This window comes from Penicillium coprophilum (genome assembly GCF_028826855.1).
Source record: "Penicillium coprophilum strain IBT 35676 chromosome Unknown utg000005l_segment0_segment0, whole genome shotgun sequence".
Lineage (NCBI taxonomy): Eukaryota > Fungi > Ascomycota > Eurotiomycetes > Eurotiales > Aspergillaceae > Penicillium > Penicillium coprophilum.
In genome coordinates, this window is record NW_026622724.1 from 664,605 (window position 1) to 690,048 (window position 25,444).

General features: G+C 48.3%; 11 protein-coding genes across 11 annotated transcripts; 5 read left to right on the top strand and 6 right to left on the bottom strand.

Moving 5' to 3' along the window:
* On the bottom strand, positions 1–317 carry N7500_007828 (uncharacterized protein; the record flags this gene model as incomplete). The annotated part of the gene is made up of 2 exons (XM_056678972.1): positions 1–153; positions 180–317. The coding sequence occupies 2 exons, from the start codon at positions 315–317 to the stop codon at positions 1–3; spliced, it is 291 nt and encodes a 96-aa protein (XP_056529344.1).
* Positions 318–1,318: 1,001 nt separating this feature from the next.
* Positions 1,319–2,282, bottom strand: N7500_007829 (NAD(P)-dependent oxidoreductase; the record flags this gene model as incomplete). The annotated part of the gene is made up of 2 exons (XM_056678973.1): positions 1,319–2,062; positions 2,127–2,282. The coding sequence occupies 2 exons, from the start codon at positions 2,280–2,282 to the stop codon at positions 1,319–1,321; spliced, it is 900 nt and encodes a 299-aa protein (XP_056529345.1).
* A 789-nt stretch (positions 2,283–3,071) lies between these two features.
* On the top strand, positions 3,072–4,016 carry N7500_007830 (uncharacterized protein; the record flags this gene model as incomplete). Its single annotated transcript, XM_056678974.1, has 3 exons — positions 3,072–3,167; positions 3,226–3,473; positions 3,545–4,016. 3 exons carry the CDS (start codon positions 3,072–3,074, stop codon positions 4,014–4,016), a joined length of 816 nt encoding a protein of 271 aa, XP_056529346.1.
* Positions 4,017–4,873: 857 nt separating this feature from the next.
* Positions 4,874–6,765, top strand: N7500_007831 (flavin-containing monooxygenase; the record flags this gene model as incomplete). The annotated part of the gene is made up of 4 exons (XM_056678975.1): positions 4,874–5,127; positions 5,177–5,943; positions 6,016–6,372; positions 6,431–6,765. 4 exons carry the CDS (start codon positions 4,874–4,876, stop codon positions 6,763–6,765), a joined length of 1,713 nt encoding a protein of 570 aa, XP_056529347.1.
* A 538-nt stretch (positions 6,766–7,303) lies between these two features.
* N7500_007832 (Zn(II)2Cys6 transcription factor) lies at positions 7,304–9,007 on the bottom strand (the record flags this gene model as incomplete). The annotated part of the gene is made up of 1 exon (XM_056678976.1): positions 7,304–9,007. One exon carries the CDS (start codon positions 9,005–9,007, stop codon positions 7,304–7,306), a length of 1,704 nt encoding a protein of 567 aa, XP_056529348.1.
* A 1,262-nt stretch (positions 9,008–10,269) lies between these two features.
* On the bottom strand, positions 10,270–10,685 carry N7500_007833 (uncharacterized protein; the record flags this gene model as incomplete). The annotated part of the gene is given in 2 exon segments (XM_056678977.1): positions 10,270–10,589; positions 10,604–10,685. The coding sequence occupies 2 exon segments, from the start codon at positions 10,683–10,685 to the stop codon at positions 10,270–10,272; spliced, it is 402 nt and encodes a 133-aa protein (XP_056529349.1).
* A 215-nt stretch (positions 10,686–10,900) lies between these two features.
* N7500_007834 (cell wall mannoprotein 1 family protein) lies at positions 10,901–11,500 on the top strand (the record flags this gene model as incomplete). Its single annotated transcript, XM_056678978.1, has 2 exons — positions 10,901–11,233; positions 11,315–11,500. 2 exons carry the CDS (start codon positions 10,901–10,903, stop codon positions 11,498–11,500), a joined length of 519 nt encoding a protein of 172 aa, XP_056529350.1.
* Positions 11,501–13,398: 1,898 nt separating this feature from the next.
* Positions 13,399–14,930, top strand: N7500_007835 (MFS transporter; the record flags this gene model as incomplete). The annotated part of the gene is made up of 2 exons (XM_056678979.1): positions 13,399–13,682; positions 13,736–14,930. 2 exons carry the CDS (start codon positions 13,399–13,401, stop codon positions 14,928–14,930), a joined length of 1,479 nt encoding a protein of 492 aa, XP_056529351.1.
* A 306-nt stretch (positions 14,931–15,236) lies between these two features.
* Positions 15,237–17,573, bottom strand: N7500_007836 (uncharacterized protein; the record flags this gene model as incomplete). The annotated part of the gene is made up of 2 exons (XM_056678980.1): positions 15,237–16,972; positions 17,234–17,573. 2 exons carry the CDS (start codon positions 17,571–17,573, stop codon positions 15,237–15,239), a joined length of 2,076 nt encoding a protein of 691 aa, XP_056529352.1.
* Positions 17,574–20,007: 2,434 nt separating this feature from the next.
* Positions 20,008–21,916, top strand: N7500_007837 (uncharacterized protein; the record flags this gene model as incomplete). The annotated part of the gene is made up of 6 exons (XM_056678981.1): positions 20,008–20,090; positions 20,144–20,613; positions 20,675–21,036; positions 21,091–21,240; positions 21,297–21,601; positions 21,658–21,916. The coding sequence occupies 6 exons, from the start codon at positions 20,008–20,010 to the stop codon at positions 21,914–21,916; spliced, it is 1,629 nt and encodes a 542-aa protein (XP_056529353.1).
* An 870-nt stretch (positions 21,917–22,786) lies between these two features.
* N7500_007838 (SH3 domain protein) lies at positions 22,787–25,300 on the bottom strand (the record flags this gene model as incomplete). Its single annotated transcript, XM_056678982.1, has 1 exon — positions 22,787–25,300. One exon carries the CDS (start codon positions 25,298–25,300, stop codon positions 22,787–22,789), a length of 2,514 nt encoding a protein of 837 aa, XP_056529354.1.
* Between the last annotated feature and the right edge of the window lie 144 nt (positions 25,301–25,444).

Genomic DNA, 25,444 nt, shown 5'->3' on the forward strand with positions numbered 1-25,444 from the left:
TCAAGAAACGAAACCAGGTAAAGAAGGCTCAACCACGGCACGAGGTGCAAATCGAGTTTCCATAGCAGCCTGCGGTCCTGTGATGTTTTTGATCTCTGTTAGAAACCATGACATCGAAGGGCCAGATATATATAGAGATAGTTCATCTGAGCCCTAAGAGATGCAAGGATGAAACACACGATAGCTGCCCTTTCTGCATCTCCCAATGCTTCATCCGGATCCTCATACCCCTGCGCGGTAAGCTCGCCCTTAATATAAGGATCATTTTCCGTGTCCGATGAATGATATGTGTGTCCTTTCTCCTCGATTAGAGACATAGTAGAAATCTTGATGAACAATAATGCCTCTGATCTGGTAGTTGTCTGATTAGGAGGTGTACGAGAGGAGTAGGATTCGTATGAAGAAAAACAACTAGAACATCTTCTAAAGAGAATAAATACGTCGCGCTTAGCAAGCCTACGTACACATCTCGGCTGTCTTGACAGATTTACTTGGACTGAGGGGTCACAAAAGTGAATTCGTATACACAGGTGATTCGATTGGCGAAGATTTAAGATTTTAGGGAGAACCGCGGAGAAGTGGGTTGAACTTCCTGGGGGCTAGTATTGGCGATGGCAAATATGCGGGGAAATGAACAACGTGTGCTGTATATAGGAATAATAGGAGTTGGCGTTAATATGTTGATATCCCAGAGCAGATGCCGAGACATAGACCAGAAACGCGGAGGTAGCGGATGGCGGGATTGAAGTCCTTAACTCCGCTTGGCCAGACCCCGAAAGCTTTTTAGATATTTGGTGGCAAGGTCCGAGACCAAATTCTTTTACGTGAAATGTGTGAACTCTACATGATGTTGGGTTGGTAGAGGCCAATGACAGCAAAGGTATATTGATACTCATCTGTTGAACTGTCACTATAGAGGTTGTTTTTAGGATTGGAATTAGCGCTGAGTTGATCAGCTCTGTTTAATCTTATTCAAATGCGCAAATTAAAGCTCTACAAGGTCTAGGAGTAAGATAAGTTATGCTAAAGAAGCGGGTGACGAAACATTGTAATGGGAAACTTATATTAGCCTCCTGCTATGTGGCTAAAGATGTATATCTTTATTTAAGTTCCCTCAATAAGTATTTGTAGTTTTACTTCGAAACATCTATAGTATCTTTACCTTGAATGGGGATTACCTTCCACCGCTAGTTAGCATGCACTATTGATACCTAGGTTGGACCTCTCCATTTTTTATTTTGATTCAGAACAGTTCCTTCATATTCGAACTATCAGCAGGCCTTGCTTTCATATCCGAGAAAAGGGAGATAACATGAGTCTATTTCGAACCCTTGTTTTGAAGCCATTGATAGACAATCGAGAAGTCCCGTCCACGGTGGTCTTTATCGACTGCATCGTAGGCTTCGCGGGCTGTGTTTGCCAATAAAAGTGGGATCTTTGAATCCGTCGCTCCAGCAATCGCAAGACCCAAGTCTTTGTTGATCATGCTCACAGGACACCCGGGTTCATATCCATTGGAAGCAGGAGCATTTTTGACCACACCAGGCACAGGATTGTTGACTTCCATCGGCCAGCAGTGACCCGTGGAAGAGTTAATCAATTCAGTCAATTTCTGGAGATCCAAGCCCCACGCCCGGCCCATATTCAAGGCCTCAGATGTGGCAATGTTGTTGATGGCCAGGATGTAATTGTTGGCCAATTTGGCGGACACGCCACAACCTTGGCCTCCCATATGCCACACCTTGGTTCCCATCAATTGAAGAACACTTTCTACGCGGTTGATGAACTCAGGTGACTGAACAGGGGTACCGTACATAAAGGACAGAGTGCCCGCCTGGGCACCAACTGCTCCTCCAGATACAGGTGCATCCACGTAGTGGCTTGCGAGAGCATCCTGGATAGAGCTTGCGATTTGCCTCGAGGATGGAGGATCAATAGTCGAACAGTCAATAAACAAACGTTCCTGTTTCTCTTGCAAAGGAGGCAAAGCGCCTTTCGTGGTAATGGCAGAATATGTGTCTTGGACGATTTTCACAGTTGGGAGACAACTGATGATGATGTTCTGATTACCGTGATGATTAACATGAATATGTCTAGGTAAACGAGCCAAAATCACCACCACTTACCGATTTCTCAGCCAGATCTCGTACACTACTTGCGATTTCCACATATGATGTATTGGCCTGCACATCACTGCGGTGAGGTTCTTTGGTTTCCTTGACGAATCGAGACATAACATCCTCATTGATGTCGAGGATGACCAAGTTGTCTGAGCGGGGCATTTTTGAGCGAAGATTTTTCGCCATAGGATATCCTATCACCGAGACGGCCTGTGGTTAGCTGCGGTTCATATTGCTGGGCGGTAGCTTCGTTGGTGCCGGAATAAGTGACTATACCCATTTGCCCAAGTCCAATAAACCCTAAGGTCATCTTGGTATTCGCAAGATCAGCAAATCTCTTGACGGCCGACATTTTTTGAACAAGGCTTGTGAAGTGTGTAAGTTGAAGTGAATATGATCGATGTGTATGACGGGTGATCTGCCAAGACCATAGGACCGTTTATAAGGCTGATTTTCCAAGTGGCAAATTCACTTTATCATCTATTCAGGACTATAACACCTACCGGCGTTGATTGGAAAGAAACCACAAGAACGATGGATTTGAGACAGCGGAACGAATGGTATGGGCCTTTTCCCATCTTTAACTCCGCTTCCGCTTCAAGCATCCACCAGTGTACCAAAGTTACAACTTGGTGGTGCCTTGCCGGTGCCTTGCCGGTGCAAATTAGAAGTTGTCTAAGTGGTTGATCCTCAATCTATTTATGTAACTTCAGCCTGCGGTGTACCGGATAGGGATGAAGAAGAGTATTGACCGATGTCATTCGGAATTGTGCCGGATGTCTGACATCAGATCCGCTCCCGTTTCCTATATCCGCTACCTACTAGTAAGCCTAATAGCAGAGGAACTACACAGGTATTTTAGTTGCTTATGTCCATTCAATTCTTTAAAGTCATTCTTTTCAAAGTTAATTTAACCATCAATCTTCATAACATTGTAACTTTTTCATCGCAATGACCCACACCGACAATGAATGGCATGCACTCTGTGAGAAGATGAAGGGACTAGTGCCCGAGGAAATTGGAGAACAGGCATGGACATTAGTTACTGTAAGTCGCGATAATCCCAGTACCCTTTGATGTGATATTCATTCTTCTCGTTCTCAAGGCTGCAACTTTAGCTGCCTCACCATCCACCGACCTCATGGGCAACTTTTATTCCTACCTGACTCGACATGATCCTCATTTTTCGTCTGAGGACGCTCAGCATCGGCTTTCAATCAAATTTCGGGATATTCTTCTCAAGCTTATTACCCTGGTGGGAGCTCCGCGAGTGCTTTGCGTTTTGATGCCGTTGGCGGAGGCCGAAGGAAACGTCAAAGCGAAGTCCGCGAAAAGCTCACTTGATGAGAAGTGGTTAGTTCAGCGACACCGGGAAGAAGACATAAAACGATATTCTTCTTTTTTTTCTAATTTCTCGGCTCCAGGAAACCTGAAAACATGGACGTGCAGGCAATATACGATCGAGGTACAAAGACTATCAACGCGATATATGGTTCATCTCTTCTACCTAAGATTTTCGATACCTGGGGCGCCCACAAGGAAGACGTCAAGTTCAACGAGATTTTCGCGATTTATGGTCTCTACCTCTCAGATTTTGACATTTTGACAGCGCTCGAGACCGAAGCCGTTGTATACGCGACTATCTCCTGTCTTGGACTGGGCGGGCCTGGTAACTGGCATCTTCGAGGAATGGGGCGAATGCTAGGCGCAAAAGGCCCGGACAGTGACACTGACGAAGTAAAGCATATCAAGGGCCAATTGAACAACTTGCGGGAGGCGGTCATGAGTGTTGTTCGGTTTACTGGGGACGATTTCGTTCACAGGGCAAGATTGGACAAATGGGCTATCGTCGAGAGTATGCTTAGTGAGTTTGAGAGCTGGGGGGATGATGAGTAGGAAAAGTTCTATTTTTTAGCTCATTTCGTACATTTGCACGGCAAAAAATCCGAAGCCTACTTGAGTAACCTCTCATTTTTCCAGGAAGCATGAAAAACCTTAGTTGTTAAGACATGATATCTTGCCACCCGGAAGCATAGAACACGACATCCCTCCGGCAGCTGATAGAAGAAACAGTCGGTATATACATAGATATTGCTGACAGGGATACCCTATGGCTTCGTGAGAATGACCTCAATGTGCCGAGTATCTAAAGCCTGGGGAATATCGAAACCCAATCTCACCTTTTGGCGTATGACTTCCACAGAAAGCATTTGGGTAAGCAGATCGTGAACGTCCCAATTTAGCTTTGAGTGCCCCACAAAAGCACCAGGAATTTTGCCGAGCAAACTTGTAACTATTTACAATTCCTGTGTCGTGTGCTATTCGAAGTGGGCCGTAGAACTGAAGCGGGAGCGGAGCGGAACGGGAACGGAGCGGAGATATGAGCCGTATATTTCCGCATCAGCACTAGCGTCATAGCGCGAAGATTCGACGCTAGCAGGATATAGTCCGTTTGATATCAAACCCTAATGGTACTCGGAGGTTTGATCACGAAGACGAATCGAATAACAGCTTACGAAATTGGAAAATGCGGGGGAATCGTGGGGAATCATCAGTATCCTCGGCGCTTTCGATTTTGAGGTACTCTTTGACCTCCGTGGAATTCGCGCAAATGGAGGGTCAGATCCAGGCTAGGCTAAGATGCTATCATTCCGAGATCCTATAAATGATGGAACAAGACCGTCAAATCGACACTCAAACTTCGATCATTACTCTCCTTTTTCTTTTGGACCTGTCTGAATTCTTCCGACACAATGACTGTCACTCCTATTGCCCTAACTGAGTCTCCTGCGGACCAGAAAGGGTTGAAAACCGATTTGAGGGACTTCACCGCCAGGCGTGGCTTTGATGGGCCTTACGCTGACAATTTGGATGTCGACGTCCTCATTATTGGAGGTGGTTTTGGTGGAACTTACATGCTCTACCAGATGCTAAAGGAAGGCTACAATACTGTTTTGTATGATGCTGGATCTGAGCTTGGTGGTGTCTGGCATTTCAACGCATACCCGTTTGTAAGCCCCATCCAAAACCTGACTTCACATACTGATGAACAATAGAGGAGCACGGACCGACACCGAAGTCCCAATCTACGAGTTCTCTATTCCAGAGGTCTACAACACCTGGAACTGGTCGACCAATTATCCTGAGTGGAGTGAAATCCAGCGTTACTTCAGGCACGTGGATCAGACCTTGAATCTGTCCAAGCATGCTGCCTTCCAGACAGTTGTGACCGGGTCGGTCTATGACACCAATGCCGCGAAATGGAATGTGACAACGGCCGACGGTCGTCGAGCCAAAGCAACCTTCCTCATTGTCGCTGCGGGTTTTTCTTCCAAGCGCTACATCCCGAACTTCAAGGGACTGGATAAATTCCAAGGAACTATTCACCATTCTTCCTTCTGGCCAGCCGAAGGTGTTGAAACTGCGGGAAAGCGAGTGGCAGTCATTGGTTCAGGAGCATCGGGTGTCCAAATCGTGCAGGAACTAGGCCAAGAAGCCAAGAGCCTCTGTCTTTTCCACCGGACGCCCAACCTTGCGCTTCCCATGCGTCGCAAGATGCTCAGCCCCGAAAAGCAGAACCAAGCGAAAGACAAATACGACCATCTGTACGATCTCCGAGAGCGTTGCTTTGGTGGCTTTGCCTATGAGTGGGACGAGCGTAACACGCTCTCAAATACCCCGGAAGAGCGCGAAAAATTCTGGGAGTCGCTTTGGGAGCAAGGAGGCTTCCGATTTTGGCTGGGAAATTACAAAGATTATCTGTTTGATATCAAGGCCAACCGGGAGGTTTATAACTTCTGGCGCAAGAAGCAGTCTTCGCGTGGTAAGAACGAATTCCATCACTGAATAACGCTGTCGCGTGCGAGCAATCACTGACAGAAGAACTTTCTTCAAGTGACCAACCCAATCAAGAGAGCGGTTCTATTCCCAGAGGAGCCACCGCACCCATTTGGAGTCAAGCGTCCCTGTCTCGAACAGAACTTTTACGAGATCATTGACCTTGATCACGTCGAGTTAGTCGATGTTACCGAAGACGGCACGATCGTTGAGTTTACAGAGAAGGGGCTTCGCACCAAAGATCGTGAATACGAATTCGACGTCATTGCCCTCGCGACAGGCTTTGACGCTAACACTGGAGGCTTAACAAATATGGGTCTTGAGAGTATCCATGGCACTAAGCTCAAGGATGAGTGGAAAGATGGAGTCCACACCTACTTAGGTACTACGATCAGTGGTTATCCTAATATGTTCCGTGAGTTTCTTGAAATTATCGTTAACGCCATGTTTTTTGCATTGCTAACACCAAATAGAAATTTATGGACCCCAAGGTCCCACTTTGCTTTGCAATGGACCTACTGCTGTGGAAGTTCAGGTCCGATGGGTACGGGATGTCATCAAGCAAATTGGTCAGCAGGGAATCAAATACATTGATGCTCAAGTTGCAGCTCAAAAATCCTGGAAAGCGCACATCAATGAGCTTAGCGATCGGACGCTCTTCCCAACAGTCGCAAGTACATACATGGGAGGAAACATCCCCGGGAAGGTGAAGGAACAATTGAACTACACCGGTGGAATTGCGGATTACAAGCGTGAGATTAGAAGCGCTCTGGATTCGTGGGAGGGATTCAACATTGTCAAGCCATGAATCATCCATCTTAAGGATTGACATGGCCAGCCAGTGCGATTCAATAGAGGGTTTTCCATTGTGCCGAGTCTAAGGAAATGTATCAATTATGCGAGCAAGAACTGAATAGACAACTTTACCTCTAGATAAATACTCACCTGAAGGTGAACATCCCTTGACGTATGTAAAGATCGAGGTTTCTGAAGGAGTATAATTGGTCGCATTTTCGGCCAATGGCGAGACTGCTAAGAATCATATTTTGACGAAAATATTAGAGATTCAAGCCACCTGAAAAGCCCTATTGTCATGAGGGTCCCAAGACCGGCATGACTGGTCGGTTGAAGTTTCAATCAAGTAAAATACGATCATCTCATCGAGGTTGCTTGAATCTGTTTAGAAGGAGATTAATTTCTGGGCAAGAGAAATAACTTTCTATGCGCTTGATTCAGCGGAAAAGCTAGTAGGAGCAAGAACAAGTCGGGAGGTACCATTCGGTACATTTTGGAGGAGTTTTGATCGAACGGAATGCGATGTTTATGAACCGAAGGCAAGATTTCAATCATATCTCGAAACTATTAGCCATCCATAAGTCATCCATCATCAACGGGGGGTCAAGATAGATATTTTGAAGATTTGGAAGCTCAGCCATTGCGTTACCCATCCAAGAAAGGTTTGGCTGGCTCATCAAATCAGGTTGGTTTGAAAGAGTCACAGGTTGGTTTCGTGCGGTGGAGATGGGCAGTTCTGTTTGTACAATACTGTCCAAAGCCTTTGCATCTTGCTCCTTCTGCATTTGGTGTAATTTGATGAGTAGGTACGCCGTATGATGCGCTTCCCTCATCACCTCGGTGTCGTATGAGGTTGCTATTTGGCGGACCGTTTGCATGGCCTCCGAGAGTAGGCTGATAGAGGCATGGGTACCAATTGAGAGCAAAGTACAGATGATTTGAAATGGAACGTTGGCAACTTGATGCCATGGACAGTGCGATACGACCATTTCCCGAGCGGCTCGCAGACCCTGTCTAATGATATTGACGAAACGATCAAACATTTCTCCCGAAAGGACAGCATTCAGACTCTGCAGACGTCGATGTATACAGAGCATCAAGTTGCATTGTGTCAATATCATTGGTGGTCGTAGGCCATCCATATCCATGATATTAGTCAAGGCTTGTTCCAGTGCCGAGATATCTGGCGCCTCTTCCGGATCGAGGGTTTCTGAAAGCCCAAGAAAGCTATATATGACTTTAATGCCATTGGGATTCGTGTTTGGAAGTTGCGTGGTTGCCGAAGGGAATGTGACGCGGGTGCGACCGAGCTCAAAGGATATCCATAGATTGAAATGACGAGCGATACCAAAGAGTCTTCGCCGACTCTGAATATTGGTTGTTTCGGAGGATTCAGCTAGTATGTTGCTGATATTGCTCGACGGCAATTCCAAGTGCAACCCTGCTGCTTCTATCAGATGCATGAGTGTACAACTAGCCACCCATGCTAGATGTGGAGTACCAGCAATGCGTAGGTAGGACACCCGCAGAACCCAAGCCGTGATGAGGTCGGTCGAAGGGACATGAGAATGTTGATTTTGCTCAAGGACCAATTTGGCCAATTCCAGTAGCTGGTATTCTTTGGGGGTAGCTTCCCTTTGAGAGAAAAGGGCGCCCAGTGCAGCGACCCCGCAGAGGACTCCATCGTAGGGCGCAAAGGCTGGAGCGGGCTCGCCAGACGATTGCCATCTCTCTCCTGTCCGAAGGAAAACTTCGTCACGGTCAAGGAAGTTGTAATACGGGTCGATTTTCTCGAAATAAATTGCCGCCAGATATTTCATCTCGTTTTGGGAGATGATCTCCACAAGAGGGACCGTAGCCACATTGAAAGCCGTAGCCGACATTGAATGTCGAAGCCCAGTATTCCATGCGTACATGTTCAACTTTGGTGCAAGTAATGGGTCAGTTTTTAAACCTAGACTTCGCGCAAATGCTGCACCCGAATTGGCTTCGGTGGAGCTGAGATGTACATTATGATCATGTCGATTACTGACGTGGGTACGGGCAGACTGAGTTGCATCACCATTGGGGCGAACATCCTCGGTACTTCTAGACCTCCGCAGTGGTCGACCCGATCGTCCTTTTTGATCGTATTGGCATTCTGAGTTGAGATGAGAACATGTCGAACATGGTTGAGTGCCAGAGCACTTGCGCTTGCGGATTTGGCAGGCGATACAAGCTGTTCGGGTGCGATTTCGACGTCTATGCTCAATCATGATGTTTTGAGAAGAGAGTGACATGCAAATTTATGACAAAGTGGATAGAATAGCATGATAAAAGGGCACAATCCCGAGCGTGAAGTCAAATATTCCAACTTACCAAGCATCGATCTTGTGGGGACGCTTCCAATAGAGGCGCTTATGTCATATCTAGCAAATGCAGCCGGAGAGGTCCACCTCGGCAGAGGTCCGCCTTGACTGCGGGATTCTACTACCCCATATCTATGTAGTATCATATCTTGTAATAGCAGATTTGTGTGATCAAGATGGCACTCAGTCTATTTAATAGCCCCTTTGCCAATACCAAACTGAAACACATATTTCCTCTGCTGGGACCCATCTTAGCCGCCGCTTTTACGAGACTCAGAGTCAGGAGTAATTCTCAGTCCGGCTCAAACTCGACTCAAACACGTCACGTGATAGTGCCAGAAGGTCCAATGAGCGCTCACTTGTGATTGGGTGGAGGCCTTGACAAGTCCCGCAGCACCACTTGGTTTGGTACTGCAGTGCTGCAGCGGGAGTGCGGCACTACAAACAGTGTGAACACGAACCTCGTGATATATATCAGTTATGTAGAGAAGCTAGTAACTTTGGGGTGTTTTGTGTACAGTAAGCACAGAACCTGGGAAAGATGATTGTCAAATTAATCTCAATTATTTGCGCCTTGTCTAGTCCTCTTAACATATACATATTCATCATTATCTCAAGAAAGTGTCAATGCCGAAGGAGTAATCTGTTTTCGAATTATACGGTATTGAAAAGGTATATCGCAGCATTGTTCTTCAGAGGCTGCGCACCAAAATCCCGATTCCAACATCATCTTGGGACTTGAAGTTGAAAGTAAGCACTGCCATCCGGGGTAGTATGTAACTGCACGGCATAGTTAACTAGATCGGAAAAATATGGACCAGCCATGTTCCTAATGGATCGCCTCGTGGTGAATTTCATAGAAGACCATTCGTGGATGACTTCTGCAGGTAAAGGACTCCTGCAGATGCAGAACTCTTGTCCTATGACAATGTTACACGGAGCCCATAGGTAATACGATAGAGAGGTCTGGGGGTGGCCGGCGTAAAAACCGCAGGCACCCTCTCAGTCTTCCCCCTCTTTTTCATTCCTGTATTTGCCATGTGAATAACCACAATGTTCGAAAGTACAAGCAGGGTCATACCCTTTGCAATATCAGATACTCTGATAGATGTGTTGGAGGGTTTGATAATCATAAGCATATCTTGTCCGCTATGGGTAGTGGTATCTGACTATCTGGAGCCGCTCGTGGCGGGGATATTAGGAGTGTGAAACATGTGATCCTCAATTGATCCAACGCCTCGGTAGCCGATGGTCTTCAAGAAACAAGCTGCTGAAGCATCGCGCTGAAGAACAGCTCGTTCCACGCCCCACGCCATCGAGATCGATGATTGCGGGGTAAGTCTGGTGAGTCTGGACTGCAGTACCTGACGAATCAGGGATTGATAGAATACTAGCGGGGGGACTGTGTCTGTACCAAAGCGGGTTTGGATGATCTTTCCACGAATAAGCTTGGATGTCGGGGGATCTGCTGGCGGGCCGCCGGAAAACTCTATAGCCTAATACCTGCATCTTTCAGCAATTTGGCACCGGAGTCCCTGAAATGTCGACATTGTATCTCTGCCATTGCTACCGTAACATGGGCCATGTCAGACGCTATTCGCCTTCATCCAATAGAAGGCTTGGGTATACGGGATTTTATAGAGTAGGAATGCCTCACATGTGGTCAAGGCCGAGGCATGCCTTGTCAAAGAAGGGTATAAAAGGATGCAAGAGCCCTTCGAATTCGACACCATCAGTACCTTCACACGACACAATTACAATCAATTGATCTTTTCTCATCAACAAACTCTTCCCGCAACAATGAAGTTCCTCAAGACCGGCCTTGCTCTCCTGCCCTACCTCTGCCTTGTTGTTGCAGGCCCAATCTCCAAGCGCAGTGTGTTGACCGACCTGGCAACCATCACCACTGACGTTCAGGCCCTCGACACCGGTGTCAAAAGCTGGGACGGAACCTTGCTTGGGGCCGTCCCTCTGGTCAATAAATTGGACGTCCTTCAGACTGACCTGAAGACCGCCATCAGCGACACCGCCGCCGCCGCCGCATTCTCTCAGAGCGACAGCACCGCTGCCACAAATAGTATTAAGACCCTGACCCCAATTATTACCACCACCGTCAATGATTTCGTCAGCAAGGTATGTTCGTGGTCTTGTTGAATCTGTAATCGTGTCTCTTTCAAAAGAGACAGTTGGGGCACAATGTTAACAAGGCCATAGAAAGCCCAATTCGCGAGTGCTGGTCTGACGAACATTGTTCTATCCAGCCTCAAGACGCTGAAAGATCTCTCTGATCAGCTCGCCACCAACCTCCAGGCGAAGGTTACTTCGGGCGACGTGGCTGCCATCAAGGCTGCTAAAGTCACGATTGACGCGTCCTTCGACGCTGCGATCGCTGCTTTTTAAGGCAAAGATTGCTTCGGGCGATATCACTGCCGTCCAGTTTGCTGTATTGGCAGTTAATTCGTCCTTTGCCATTGCGATCTCTACTTTATAGCAGGGTCAAGTGATGCAACGTGGTGGTTTCTCCGATGAGTCAAGAACGTTTCTGAATCAGACTTCCATAGGATTGACCAACTAGCACTTTGAATGATATTTGAAATTTATATGAACAGCCTAGCATATGGCTCTGACGATGCCAATCAACCTATTGAGCGCCGTAATGGTATAATTGAAGGCATTAACCATTCCCTGGCACACTTGGTATCTCGCGGGCGAGCTGCACACTATTTTTGGAAGCCAAATCGCGGGGAAGCGGGGGAATTCTAGACACAATATGCAAGGATGTGTAATCGTCAGCATTCTGAGGGATTGACCCCATATACGGGCGACTAAGTATGCCACCCGGGGCATAACCCTCCTATGATAATATTGGCTGGCAGGATTTTAGTAACCCGAAGGTCCAATACCTGATTTTGTTCTTTTATATTTGAATATACCGGGCCTCTGCGTTATTTAACATAGTATAAGTCAAAACACCTAGATTACGACGACATAGAGAGGGCTTACATGTATAGGCGACTAATGGGTACGCGGAGGCATAACTTATTGGTGGATATTACCTAGTAGTAATGTAAATCCACACTTAACACAAAAACTATATACTCATCAAATTCAAGTATATCGAAAATCAAGTATATCGAATCCAGGTATATCAAATTCAAGTATATCAAATCGAAGGATTTAACGTTTTTACTGTTGAAGATACATAGTGTAGTGGGGAGCGCTATCATCGGCGCGCGGTAATGCCTATCTGCGAACTAGAGCAAAACCAGTGTAGGTTGTTGAGTAGCGGAGGTTAGGAGAAGGAAACCCAGGGGTAGTTTGTAGAAGAAAGGTGGGATCGTCTTCTATTCTCTTGCTTCTAGCACTTAAATACACGTATTCCGCTCAGTCGGCTTACACCGCTATTTCTCACGTGTCCCTCTACAATAGATACTCGTGGTATTATGAAGTATATAGGTATAAAAATCAAAGAGAAGTTAAAATTGACATTGAATCTACTTGGGATTAGAATGGAGCCTTCGAAAGGCTATGATAAGGATGGTCAGGCAATAACCAATGGGAGGGTTAGGCCCCGGATGGCATATTTAGTTGCCCGTAGGATGCCAACTCTTTCGCGGTGTTATTGCACTTTAGAAAACCACCTTCTCCCCATGCTCTACTGTACGATCAACTACAGAATTCTGTTTGTTATCAGTCCAAGCAGTGAGTCAATTCAAGAATGATGATATGATTGTCTCACTGAGCGGTGAGCAATTTCGCATTCACTGAAAGGGATAAAGCGCACTCAGATCGGCAAATTCACGCCCACGGCGTAAAACCCGGTATTGCTACGCGGACGGCTTCTCAGAAGCTTGTGCCCTACAAAGGCACAATTGAGGAAGAAAAGGCCCATGCCAACACAACTCAGCTCTGGAAGCCACGTCATGTCTTAACCATTTGCCCTTTATTCCTTGATCTCTTCATGTCTTTCAATGATAGACTACAAGGGTCATGATAACGCCTGCATCCTAGGCCGGCACCGGCCGAAAATCAAAAAGCCGAAAATCCGAGGATGGCTGGAAGCCTCACCTCCTGCAGGAATTTGAGATTACCAAGCGAAGTCGATCATCCCTGAAATGTTGAAAGACTCTAAATACTCAAATAGACCCCTTTTCATCAGCGACCATTTTGTCAACCCCATGTTTGAAAACGATCGGCATGAACATCGATTTGCCGAAAAATCATCTTGCTACATATGTCGTATGAATCATTGTCGATGAGAGTAGCAATCTGTTTTTTTTACGGTGTTGATCCCAATTATGGCCCGCATATGGCCGAAAAGCAGTCTCCTAAATGTACACGCCGAGCCTGAAAAGGATCCTGCGCCCCTCGATCCAACATATCTCGTCAAATGGGACCAGGACGATAAATCGAACCCCCAAAATTGGACTCCGCGGTACAAATGGTGGGTGACATTCCAACTGGGCATGCTTGCATTGGCAGGTAGTCTAGGGTCAAGCATCACCACGCCGGCCGATGATACCATCGCGGAGTATACTGGTGTGAGCAGCGAGGTTGGCGTGTTGGATGTGTCGCTGTATATGTGAGTAGGGCTTTGTGAAACACAACACGGGACAGTACTAATCCTGATCCCAGCCTTGGCTTCGTCTTTGGCCCTATCATCTGGGCTCCTCTTTCAGAAATTTGCGGCCGAAGAATCAGCATGCTCCCCGCTCTCTTTTGTCTAGCATTATTCTCCATCGGCACTGGCGTAAGCACCAGCGCAGCCTCTGTGTTTGTCACGCGCTTTTTTGCAGGGTTTTTCGGCTCCGCTCCTATCAGCAATGTCACCGCCGCTCTGGGTGATATATGGAGCAAAGAGACCCGCGGGACAGCAATAAGCCTCTATTCAGTGGCAGTAAATGGCGGTCCGGCGTTAGGCCCAGTGATTGGCGCGGCGATCATGTTGAATCCTCATATGGGCTGGCGCTGGACTGCATATATCCATGCAATCTGGGTCTTTGTCGTTTTCACCTTGACTTTCTTCTGTCTACCAGAGGTATATCCGCTGGTACTACTCAAGCGCAAAGCTCAGCGGCTTCGGAAAGATACTAATGATCCGAGGTTTTATCATCCGCATGAACATTTGAAACTTGATGTGAAATCTGTCCTCACGAAACAGCTCGCCCGCCCATTGAGAATGCTGTTTACCGAGCCGATTGTCGCATGCATTGCTTTCTATGCCTCCTTTGTCTACGGAGTCATGTACCTAACCCTTGAGGTATTTCCAATTGCATTCCAGCAATCGCGAGGTTGGAATCGGCTTGTCGGCTCTTTACCGTTCTTGGGGTTGTTGATTGGCGTCATATCCTCGGTGGGTCTCAATATCTGGAATCAATATCGCTATAATCAAATATCCAGAGCGGCAAATGGGAAAGCAGTGCCTGAAGCCCGACTTCCACCTATGGCATTCGGGGCGGTATCCTTTGTCGTGGGGCTTTTTTGGTTTGCTTGGACCGCCGAACCCCCTCACCACTGGATCCTGCCATGCCTGGCAACTGTCTGCATAGGATTTGGTTTCAACTGCATTTTCCAACAGTGTTTGAATTTCTTAATTGATGTATACAAGATATATTCTGCTAGCTCCACGGCGGCTATCACATTTCTTCGAAGTCTGTTGGCTGCCGGACTTCCCTTGGCAGCCAAGCCGATGATTAAAGCTTTGGGGATAGGGCCTGCTGTTTCGATTGTGGGAGCTGTGGCTGCAGCTCTATTGCCGGTACCCTTCTTGTTTATGAAATTTGGCCCAAAGCTGCGGGGATTATCAAAACTTGCGCCTGAGGATTCCTAGGATTTTTGATTGTTTATTCGAATATAGCTACCAAGAAGATAAATATCTCATGCCATACGTTTGTTTTTGTGTGAAATAAAAGAGGACTATCTGCTCTTTGAGCCTAGCAAAGATGCCACATAATCTTGTTATGCCTATCCTGAACTATGTAATTACGAGTCTACTGCTGTTTTGGGTTTCCTTGTTGATAAAGTGAATCTATTGTATAATCTATATATGTAGTTGCTTGTTTTCTTTAAAATGCTAAAACGAACTCAAAAGGCCCCCCAACACGAGAGAAGTAGCTAGATAACTTTTGTAAGCTAATCATTCGTCCCAATGTTCGCTTCCTTGATAGTCATCTGATTCTGTAGGTGATCTAGGAGCTCCAGCTGGTTCTCGATATTCCGATACATCAAAATATACATTTGTTTCCTTTGCTGTAGGTGCGGGTCCTGGTCGTGGTACAGGGTCTCCAGGAATTTCCTCACCTGGAATGGCAGACTCAATCTCAAATCTTACCTGAACTCTATACAAAGAGTTCCAAATGACTGCTCGGGCGATACGTCTCGTACCTCTGGGGAGACTTGATATGAGAAGGATGGCAGCTGCCTTGCCCAACTTTGTGCCGAGCAGCTCCTCAAACTCACGCGAGCCACGTTCGACTTTCACAAGTGGCCCATGGTACGTGTCATCGAAGACAAGTCCGAGTCTGGGGTAGAGCTCCTGGAGGATATATGGTTGAGTCTCATTGTTAACAACGTGGGAGAACATTATAAACTTCAAGGTTTCCATACCACGGTCCAACGTGTAGACAGCCCTGGCGACCACATTCCACTGAACGTTATCGTACCTAAAAATGGAATTAGCCACAAGAAGGTCTGGTCCGCATAGATGGGAGTAGCCATTATTTAGATGCTTATGACCAGCTGCCGCTAAGATTGCCGGGTTCGTGACCTTGTTATCAATCGTTGTACGGCGGTAATAACAGCCTGTAGGAATGAGCCCTACCGTGCTCGGTTCACCTCCATCCATAATGTCCTGTGGATTTACGAAGCTAGAATCGCTGACTTCAAAACGATCCGGTGGCGCGGCGTTCATCAAATCGTCCAGGGTGGTTGTGATTGGGGCAATATTGCAGCCTGGTTCGTTTGGGTCTTCTAACCAAGCTTGTAGTTGGGCTCCCTTTCTTCGGTATTCAGCGACTTCCGCCACCGAAGGCTTGATATACAACTGGTCAAAAGTGTTAAAGGAACCCGCATCACTAGATACTGAGGCCTCTGGAGATTTCATTAGCTTTGGAGCATCTAGTACTGGACCAGCCGCAAAGGGTAGGGTTGGCCCCAAACTTGGCCACGCTCCCCAAGGTCCCTTTGGTGCTTTTCCTCGTGGTAGCACAGGTCCTCTTCTTCCTTTTGGTCCCCAGGGTAATGATCCCCACGGGAGAGCCGGCCAGCTCTTACCCAACTCCATCATCTCCTGCTCCGTTAGATGTTCCGTATGACCTGAATCTAAGAGACGGGGACGTTTAGCCGAAGGCTCAGAGTCCTCGATACTTTTATTCGAAGGCTCAGATTCCTCGACATTCTCAGCTGAAGGCTCGGGTTCCTCGACATATGCTCGCTTCTTGCTACCAGAGGGTTGAGTCCCCACCGAGGATTTGAGAGCCTGACGGGGCCTTGCAGAACCGATGTACAAGTGACCACCATCCGATGAGTCAGATTCACTTTCAGAGTCGATGACCTTCCCGGTAGTCTTCCTCCGTGGGAGAGGAATCATAGGGTTAACCGGGAGCGTGGGAAAGACCAGCAAACTCTCGAGAGGCTGGTTCAACAATTGCTCTGGAGGGATTACCTGACTGGGACGCTCGGCATCTTCCCATTCCAGGTCACTTTGTTCGGGGCTGCTAAGGTCCATATCACTCATTTCAGGTGTGATGTCTGTGTGAGAACCGATTCGTGGCGGCGGGAGTTGGCTGAGGTCCAGACTGCTGCTGCTGGTTTCACTGGCCTTGGTGGGCGTGTTCGCCCAAGTAATCTTCCTTGTGGATGAAGGTGACTTCCCTATGAATGAAGGTGACTTCCTTCTGGGTGAAGGTGATTTTCTTATGGGCGAAGGTGATTTTCTTATGGGCGAAGGTGACTTCCTTTTAGGTGAAGGGGACTTCCTTATGGGTGAAGGGGATTTTCTTATTGGCGAAGGTGACTCTCCCATTGGCGAAGGTGACTCTCCCACTGGCGAAGGCGACTCTCCCATTGGGGAAGGCGACTTTCTTTTGGGTGAAGGTGACTTTCTTTTGGGTGAACGTGATTTCTCTACTTTACCTGGCTTCAATGGCTTCAGCGCCTTGAGTGGCTTTGCTTTAGGTGGCTTTGGGGCTTTGTCTGCTGCCTTCTCAGGGTAAGTCAGCTTGGGGGATGCTCTTCTCGTGGACTTAGGTCGTACTACGTCAACCAAGGAAATGGTTGATTGGGAGGAGTAGGAGCGGGTGGGGATGAGGGCGAGGGCGGCAGCAGCCTCTAATGCACTCGGGGCGGGTGCATCGGCAGCGAGGGTATCGGCAACAGGGGCAACAGGGGAAGGATGGGCGGCCTCTTCTTCTGAGTCGCTGCAGTCACAGCGGCGGCGCCTGAAGCAATTGAAATTGAGACAGAAACCCTTCATTTTTGCTTGAGGTAAGGTATACTGGGAAAAAAAGGTTATTGGTGGAAGTGGTTAGAATAAAATAGAACGATGATAAGATCTTATATATTGTGTTTGTTGAATGGTGATGTTGGAATGGAGAACAACAGATAGAAATGAGTTCAGCTTTATACCTTGTGGCTAATGTCTCTATCTTTGCTTAACATGGGTCTGACCCTTACCCTTAGAAGGATGAAACATCACGAAAATAGGGTCACCTAAAATAAGACCAAGTTGGACAAAAAGCTGGTGATGCGAACAATGGAAACAAGTATATAGAGAAGAAGACTCCAAGGCAACATAAAGAGACTCGGAGGACAACAAGGACGACTGATATAGGAAATCCAATGGAACAAGGGACGGACAAAGAGATGTCCAACAATGATTGTCCAATCACACATGTGAATTTGAAAGCTTTATCAAAGAAAGGGCTGAAACGTCTACCAAGTCCGGTTCCTCCAAGGCTGTTAGGTCACAAAGTAGTCTGCTATTCTCGAGTCTCTATGTGATAGACACAGGTGCATTGTTAAAGAAAGCAATTCATGAATCAGATCCAGCGCGTTCTTTGGACTCCATTTCTCAGATGTGAATAAACCACAGTTAGTCCGAAAGACAACCTTGATAAAATCTTGCGTGGGCGAAATTTCCATGTTGAGCTGCATGCTAGGGACTTCTGCGATGAAAATTGCGATGGACTGCATTTCGTGATTTAGGCTTTCCTTAACTTCATATTGTACTCCTTTTGCCAGCCTACGCACGACACGAACAAACCATGGAATACATGACATGGGATTCTCAAAGCTCTGATTTTTCGTCATCTTCCCCGTAATACAACTTGGCGGGGTGGAACACTTGAGCACAATGTATAGAATTTTTACCAGCATGGAAGCTGGACACTCCATGGTATCCGGCACGGGATCTCGACGAGGGTAGATCACAACCCATCTAGTGCTCAAATGAGCCCCCGGGGCTCATACCGGAAAGAGGGAAAGCACTGACAAGATGGGACGATACGTAGCTTGAAGTCTCGAATACAAGGGTCAGCTGGGACATTTTGGGAATAGCCCACTCACGTTCGTCAGGGTAATTATCCAGTCATCAGAATTAATCCCAAAGAACAGAAACGAAGTGATATTCGTAAATCAGAGTTCAATGTACATGTTATGGTGAAGATATCATGATGGGTATCATGTTGCGGACCAACGAAGACAGAATGTTGGTGCAATAAACAATAGCAAGAAGGCTTACTGCGTACACAAACGTTAAATGTTAAATAAAGAAGGACTACCGAGTATGTTATGATCAATTTAGATTGAATTCTCGGGTACAAGGAGCAACATGGTCACATTGGAAGTTTAGCCCTAAAACACCCAGGTCAAAAGGCACAGGTGATCAGGAGTTTGGCCCAGGTGCGTATTATGGAGGTTTTACTGAGAATAAGTTAAGTACTCCGAGTTTATCTATCTAGGCAAGCCGCATGAGCATGCCGGGTGCCGCTGACGTCCTCAATATATTAATAATGGCTTAGTCGGTATCCGAGGGCTGAGGCGCCGAGATCTTGAGACTTTCGTATTCATTGTCGGAATATTACTTCGGACTAGTCTACAAAGGTCAAGGATAGGGCTTTATATGTATCGGAATATTTCTTCTCTGAGCCTCAACAGGCGAAATAAAGATTTTGTCTTTTGCGTACTTTTTGAGTGTACCATTTTCCATTCGCTCGGGTCCCTGCTGGCGTATTTTGGCGTATTTGGCGCATGTCATGAACAGTGAAACAACGACTAGGGTGGTGTTAGTCACTTTGTTCTTATTGGTGCTATAGGGTTCACTTTTGAGGGTATCCCGTCCTATTTGCTACCGGGTGGTTGCCTCGGTCTTGGCTGGCTTGGCCATGTCTTTTACTATCCAATGTCTAGTTTCCTTTTTTTTGGTTTTATATTTCGTAAAATATATATGAAGGTGATCAGTCGTGGATCAATCATTTTCTCGGAGAAAAACGGAATGGAAAAAAAAAGTCTGGGGTTATAGTGCGTACTTTGCCTGGGCAAATATGCCAATTTCAGCACGTTCCTTTTGGCTTGCGCCATATCCAAGCCAAGCGCTAGCCATTTACTTTCAACAAAGCGGTAAATTACATAGGAGTACGATATAGATCGAGTTAGCGTCGAATGTATTTGACCACTCACAACTCATATAAACCGCCCCCAAATACAACCCTGGACTTTCACCCATCCCCGCGTCGCCCCCGACGCCTTCCCCGTATCTTGGCCAGCCCCAGACACCCCGAACTCGCTGGAGAACACCCCGGTCATCTCGGGTTACCCCTTTTGTCAATCCGTAGAATTGAAAGTGGGCTATATAACCAGCTGATCGGCATTTTCATCATGTCCCCCCGTTCGCTTTTGCATAGGACATCATGTTCGGCATTCCGAAGTACTTTGGCTGGAGAGGCCGGTCTCTCAACTTGGCTATTAGTTCCCTCGGTAGTCTTGATTTCTTGTATGATACTACTTTTTTACGAAAAGAAAACCTGGAAGCTAACCGTTACCAAGGCTTTTTGGTTATGATCAAGGTGTCACCGGTGGTCTATTAGACTTGCCCTCCTTCACCAAATACTTCCCCGAGATCAATCCCCTAGACCCAAGCATCCAAGATGATATTTCCAAGCCCATCAAGTCGCAGCGCGCTCTGAACCAAGGAATTGCTGTCGCATCGTACAATCTGGGATGTTTCTTCGGCGCAGTCTTGACTATCTTCATTGGTAATCCGCTCGGTCGACGACGGACAATTTTCTGTGGCTGTATGATCATGGCTACTGGCGCCCTCCTGCAATGTACCGCATACTCTCTACCTCATTTCATCGTCGGTCGAATCGTCACGGGTGTTGGTAATGGCATGAATACAAGTACCGTACCGACGTGGCAGTCCGAATCAGCAAAGGCCCACGATCGAGGAAAGATGGTGATGATCGAGGGTATGCTTATCACCGGAGGTATTACTCTTAGCTACTGGATTAACTACGGTGAGTTGAAACCCATGTGAACCACGCTCCAGATCCAATTACTGATATCACTCTGAATTAGGCATGTCGTTCATCGGAGAAAAAGAGGTCGCCTGGCGGTTCCCTCTCGCCTTCCAGATTATCTTCGCCATCATCATCTTCTGCTCGATTCTCAACCTCCCCGAGTCCCCCAGATGGCTTGTCATGCAAGGTCGGAACGATGAGGCTTTGGATGTTCTCGAATGTCTGAATGAAAAATCTCGGGATGATCCTTATATCAAGAACGAGCTCATCGCCATCCAGGAAACTGTCAAGGAGATGAACAAGGGCTCTTATAGAAGTCTGTTCAAGATGAGCGAGTATCGAGAATTCCATCGTGTGGCACTTGCCTACGTCAACCAGATGTTCCAGCAGATTTCCGGAATTAACCTCATCACTTACTATGTGAGATCTCCCTCTACCCCGAGATCCTAGCCCCATGCTAATTCACCTCGTTAGGCACCTTCACTGTACGCCCAGATTGGTCTTGCGAAAGGCAACCTTCCAAAGTTGCTAGCCGCTTGCAACGGCACGGAGTATTTGATGGCTGCATTCATTCCCATTTTCATTATTGAGAAAGTTGGACGTCGCCCACTGATGCTGTTCGGCGTATGTCACCTCCTCACATCCTTCAATGTCCCAGCTAACCAAGAGTTATCCATCAGGCCGCCGGCATGTCAATTTCAATGGCTATCCTAGCTGGTACGAACTACCGCTTGAGCGTACTAGGCGATAGCCAAGCCGGTATTGGCCAAGCCGTCTTCCTTTTCGTCTTCAATACCTTCTTCGCCATCGGCTGGCTCGGAATGACCTGGTTGTACCCTGCCGAAATTGTGCCTCTACGAATCCGTGCTCCAACAAACGCATTGGCTACCAGCGCCAACTGGATCTTCAACTTCATGGTTGTGATGATTACCCCTGTTGCATTCGACAGTATCGGATATCAGACTTATATCATCTTCGCCGTCATGTAAGATCCCTACGCAAACCCTGCCTGAACCCAGAACCTGAAGCTGACAATCACAGTAACGCGTTCATGTTCCCATGTGTATACTTCTTCTTCCCTGAGACTCGCTACCGTTCCCTTGAGGAGATGGACGCCATCTTCAAGAAGTCCACTAACGTCTTCAACGCCGTTACACTCTCTATCAAGACGCCATACCGCTACGATAAGCATGGCGAGCTCAAGCCTGAGTATCTTGAGGAGGCTGTCCGTCGTACGAGTGTGCACAATGCGGGCACGAAGTTTGATAGTGATGAGAGTGGTGCCGAGATCAAGGCCTAAGTGGTTGGAAGATTTGGTCGGTCGTGTATGTTGGTGGATTTCGTTTATACCCGTGATGCCAGTGTGATTTGATTCTAGCATCTTTTCACTAAGACTGTTTTTATATGTATCGCTTTTAGATGTGAAAGGAGATTAATTACAGACCTTTTGCGTCGGATTTTATTTAGGTGTTTGTAGAAGAATTTCGTTTTTTTGTGATCAGATCCGGCGATTATCGCTTATTTGTGGACTCAATCCTATTAATCACAGTGTACGCTAGATGAATTCACAAAGTGACATGTTAATGGTAAAATCCTTTGTAAAATTCTACATAGCTATGAATGTAAACTATCTGTGTTGGAACAAATCGAAGGATCCGGGTATTCCCGGTCATCTCAGCGTGACGCGCACATTATTCGAGATCGATGCCAATCAAGAGAGGAACTCGAAGAAGATGCTTGCAACTTCGAGTTGAAGAGAAATAAAGTGGAAAAAAGGGGGGCGGAACAATAAAAGTAAGAAATGAGGCATAAGAAAGAAAAGGTAGGTACGTATGAAAAGACGACCGGGATTTTGTCAACATTACATGGATGCCAATCAAACACAGACGAGACAGCATCCAGGACACGGACGAAAGATTGAAAATTGGGGGAAAAAGCAGACTGATGAAATGATTCAGACGCAGAGATATGCATCCAGCGCAAAGGACAGATTTAAAGAGGGTTCGTTCGTCACGGACGCAGGGGTGTAGGGGGATATCAAGATCGAGGCGAACAGTGTGGTCGTATTAGGCAAGCTCATTTCCGTCCAGCGGCGGCACTGACACGTCAGCGGGAATGCCTATGTTCTGCATAAGACTGAGGCTCTATGCAAATGGAAGGGTCATTCAGATTAAGCGTCCCGAGTGGGGACGGGCTTTCGCGAGATCGAGCCTGACGGAGAAGTCGGCAAGGAACTTGGAAGGGCGGGAAGCTCGCTGGTAGGAGCAGGAGTAGGAGCGGCTGGAGGGCTCGAAACTTCCGGCACAGCGGGAGTCGAAGCCGGAACTGAGGCAGAAGCGGGAGCAGGAGCAGAAGCAGGGACAGGAGCAGGAGCAGGGGCCGGAGTATGGACCGGAGCAGTGGCAGCTAAGGGGCTCGAAACTTGTGGCGCAGAGGGAGTGACAGGGGCAGCATCAGGAGCGGCTAATGGACTTGAAACTTGTGGTGCAGCAGGAGCGGGGGCGGCCAAGGGGCTAGAAACTTGAGGCGCAGCTGGTGCCGCTATAGCAGGAGCGGCATTGCCGCCAGCACTATTGCTGCGCTGACGCTGGTTGACAGGCATCACAGGACGCTGCATTCCGGGAGCTCCATATGGACCCGGGCTCATTGAGCGTGGGCCGGGCCGGGGCCCAGGAGACATGGAGCGAGGCATTCCTCCGGGGCCGGGTGACATTGAACGAGGTCCAGGCATTCCGCGAGGTCCGGGAGACATCGAGCGAGGGCCAGGCATTCCTCCAGGTCCAGGGGACATTGAACGAGGGCCAGGTCGTCCCCCAGGACCAGGAGACATTGAGCGAGGGCCAGGCATACCTCCAGGTCCAGGGGACATTGAACGAGGGCCAGGTCGTCCCCCTGGTCCAGGGGACATAGAGCGAGGCATTCCTCCCGGCCCAGGAGACATGGACCGGGGGACAGGTGGGAATTGGACGGCAGATCCGGGGCCGGGGTAAGGGCGAGAAGGCGGCGGCCCAGAGACGCCAGCATTACCGGGGGACCTCGGGCGGGAATCCTGAGGATAGAACCTCGGGCCTGGAGGACCTCCAGGCATCATTGGGCGACCGTCAGGGCCCATGATGGGTGGGCCGCGAGAGCCATGAGGGCCAGGGGGCGGGCGGGCGCGAGGCATCACAGGGCGAGCCGAGAGACAAGAGCGTGGGGCGACACCTTGCTGGGGGCCATTGAGGCGCATGCAGAGGGCCCATCCATCGTCGTACTCATGAACCAAACGCACAAGCGCTCCTGCGCGAAGTCCAAGCTCATCCTCCATTGAGGGATTGAAATCCATTTGCACACGGTAAACATTGTTAGGGGGCGGTGGGCCAGCAGGCATGGCGCCCGCTGCACCAACAGCTCCTGCAACGCCAGCGCCGACAGCAGCAGCCGAGCCAGCAGCAGCCGAGCCAGGCATGGTTGCGGATTGGGTCGAGCCACTGGGGGAATGGCCGTGTGATTGGGCGGAGTGATAAGAATCATTGGATGCTCGAGATGAAGCAACAGCACCTGTTGCAGCACCCACGGCCGCGGCACCGACCGTCGCAGCTGCGACGGTCGATCCAGACGGTCCAGTGGCTGCTTCGGGAACTGAAGGTGCGTTTTGAGCAACAGGGCTAACGGTTGCGTTGAAAGGATTTACAGGGTCACTGAACGGGTTGGCGTCGCTTGCAGCGGACTTTGGCGGAGTAGGAGGCGGTGATTCGCCAGTGAGATTACGAGAGGCGGCCGCGGCCGAGCCAGCTCCAGCCCCTGCTCCAGCTCCAGTCCCTGCTCCAGCTGCAGCACCTACTGCAGCACCTGCAACTACAGCAGTGGCCGGGGTTAAACCTCCAGAGCCACCAGCGGTGGTCGGGTTCAAGGCACCACCGCCGGTCAGATCAGGCGCAAATTGAGTGACGGGTCGAACATTAAGCTGCGGTGGAGTCGAAGTCTGCGATTTGGAAGGAGGGGGAGGTGGGAGAGAAGCAGCGGCACCCTCCGGCAGGCCTTCACCACCGAAGGTCTTCTCATTCTCCTTCTGATATCCCTCCTGACTTCTCTTCTTCTTCCGCATAAAGAAGAAAATCAGGCCAGCGATCAGACCAACGCCCAAGATAACACCGATAGCCACACCAGCCTTGGCGCCACCAGTCATGCCCTCAGAAGCAGTAGTCGGAATAGCAGTGGCCGAGGCTGAGGGGACAGAGTCCTTGGGCGATCCGGTGGAGGTTGCCAGGAGACTGTTGACATCCTGGGAGGACTGCGAGGTAGACGATGCTGAAGTCACAAAGGAAGAGGTTGTGATAGCAGCCTCCGACTCACTAGTAGTGGTTGCTTTCTTGTGGGTTGTTTCAGCCTTGGTAGTCTCCTCTTCAGTTTTATGAGTCGTGTGGGCCACCGTTTCTTTGGTTGTAGTCGGTTGCTCCTTCGTCTTGGTTGTGGTCTCTTCCTTCTCGGTTGTCTTTGCAGACGCGCTGACAGGATCACCGAGACCCGCATGCACTTTTGTCGCAGTGTCGGGTTGGTAGCCGGTTACGTAGCCTCCCACTTCTCCCTCAAAATCTGGTTCTATGGTCTTGTACACGATCACAACATCGCCTCGCTCCTCGACGACTCCTCGTTCGTCTAGTACCTCCGCATTGCGTGCATGGTGGTGCGCATGCCTGTGCATGTTGTCGTCTCCAGTATCCCAGGGATTTCGTGACAGGGTGATGAAAGTTAGAGACGGAATTCAGATGTATGTTAAAGAGAGAAATAACCCCAAATTCCAACGCGAGTAATTTCCGAGCACCCGCGTCGCTGGGTTCCGTGGAAT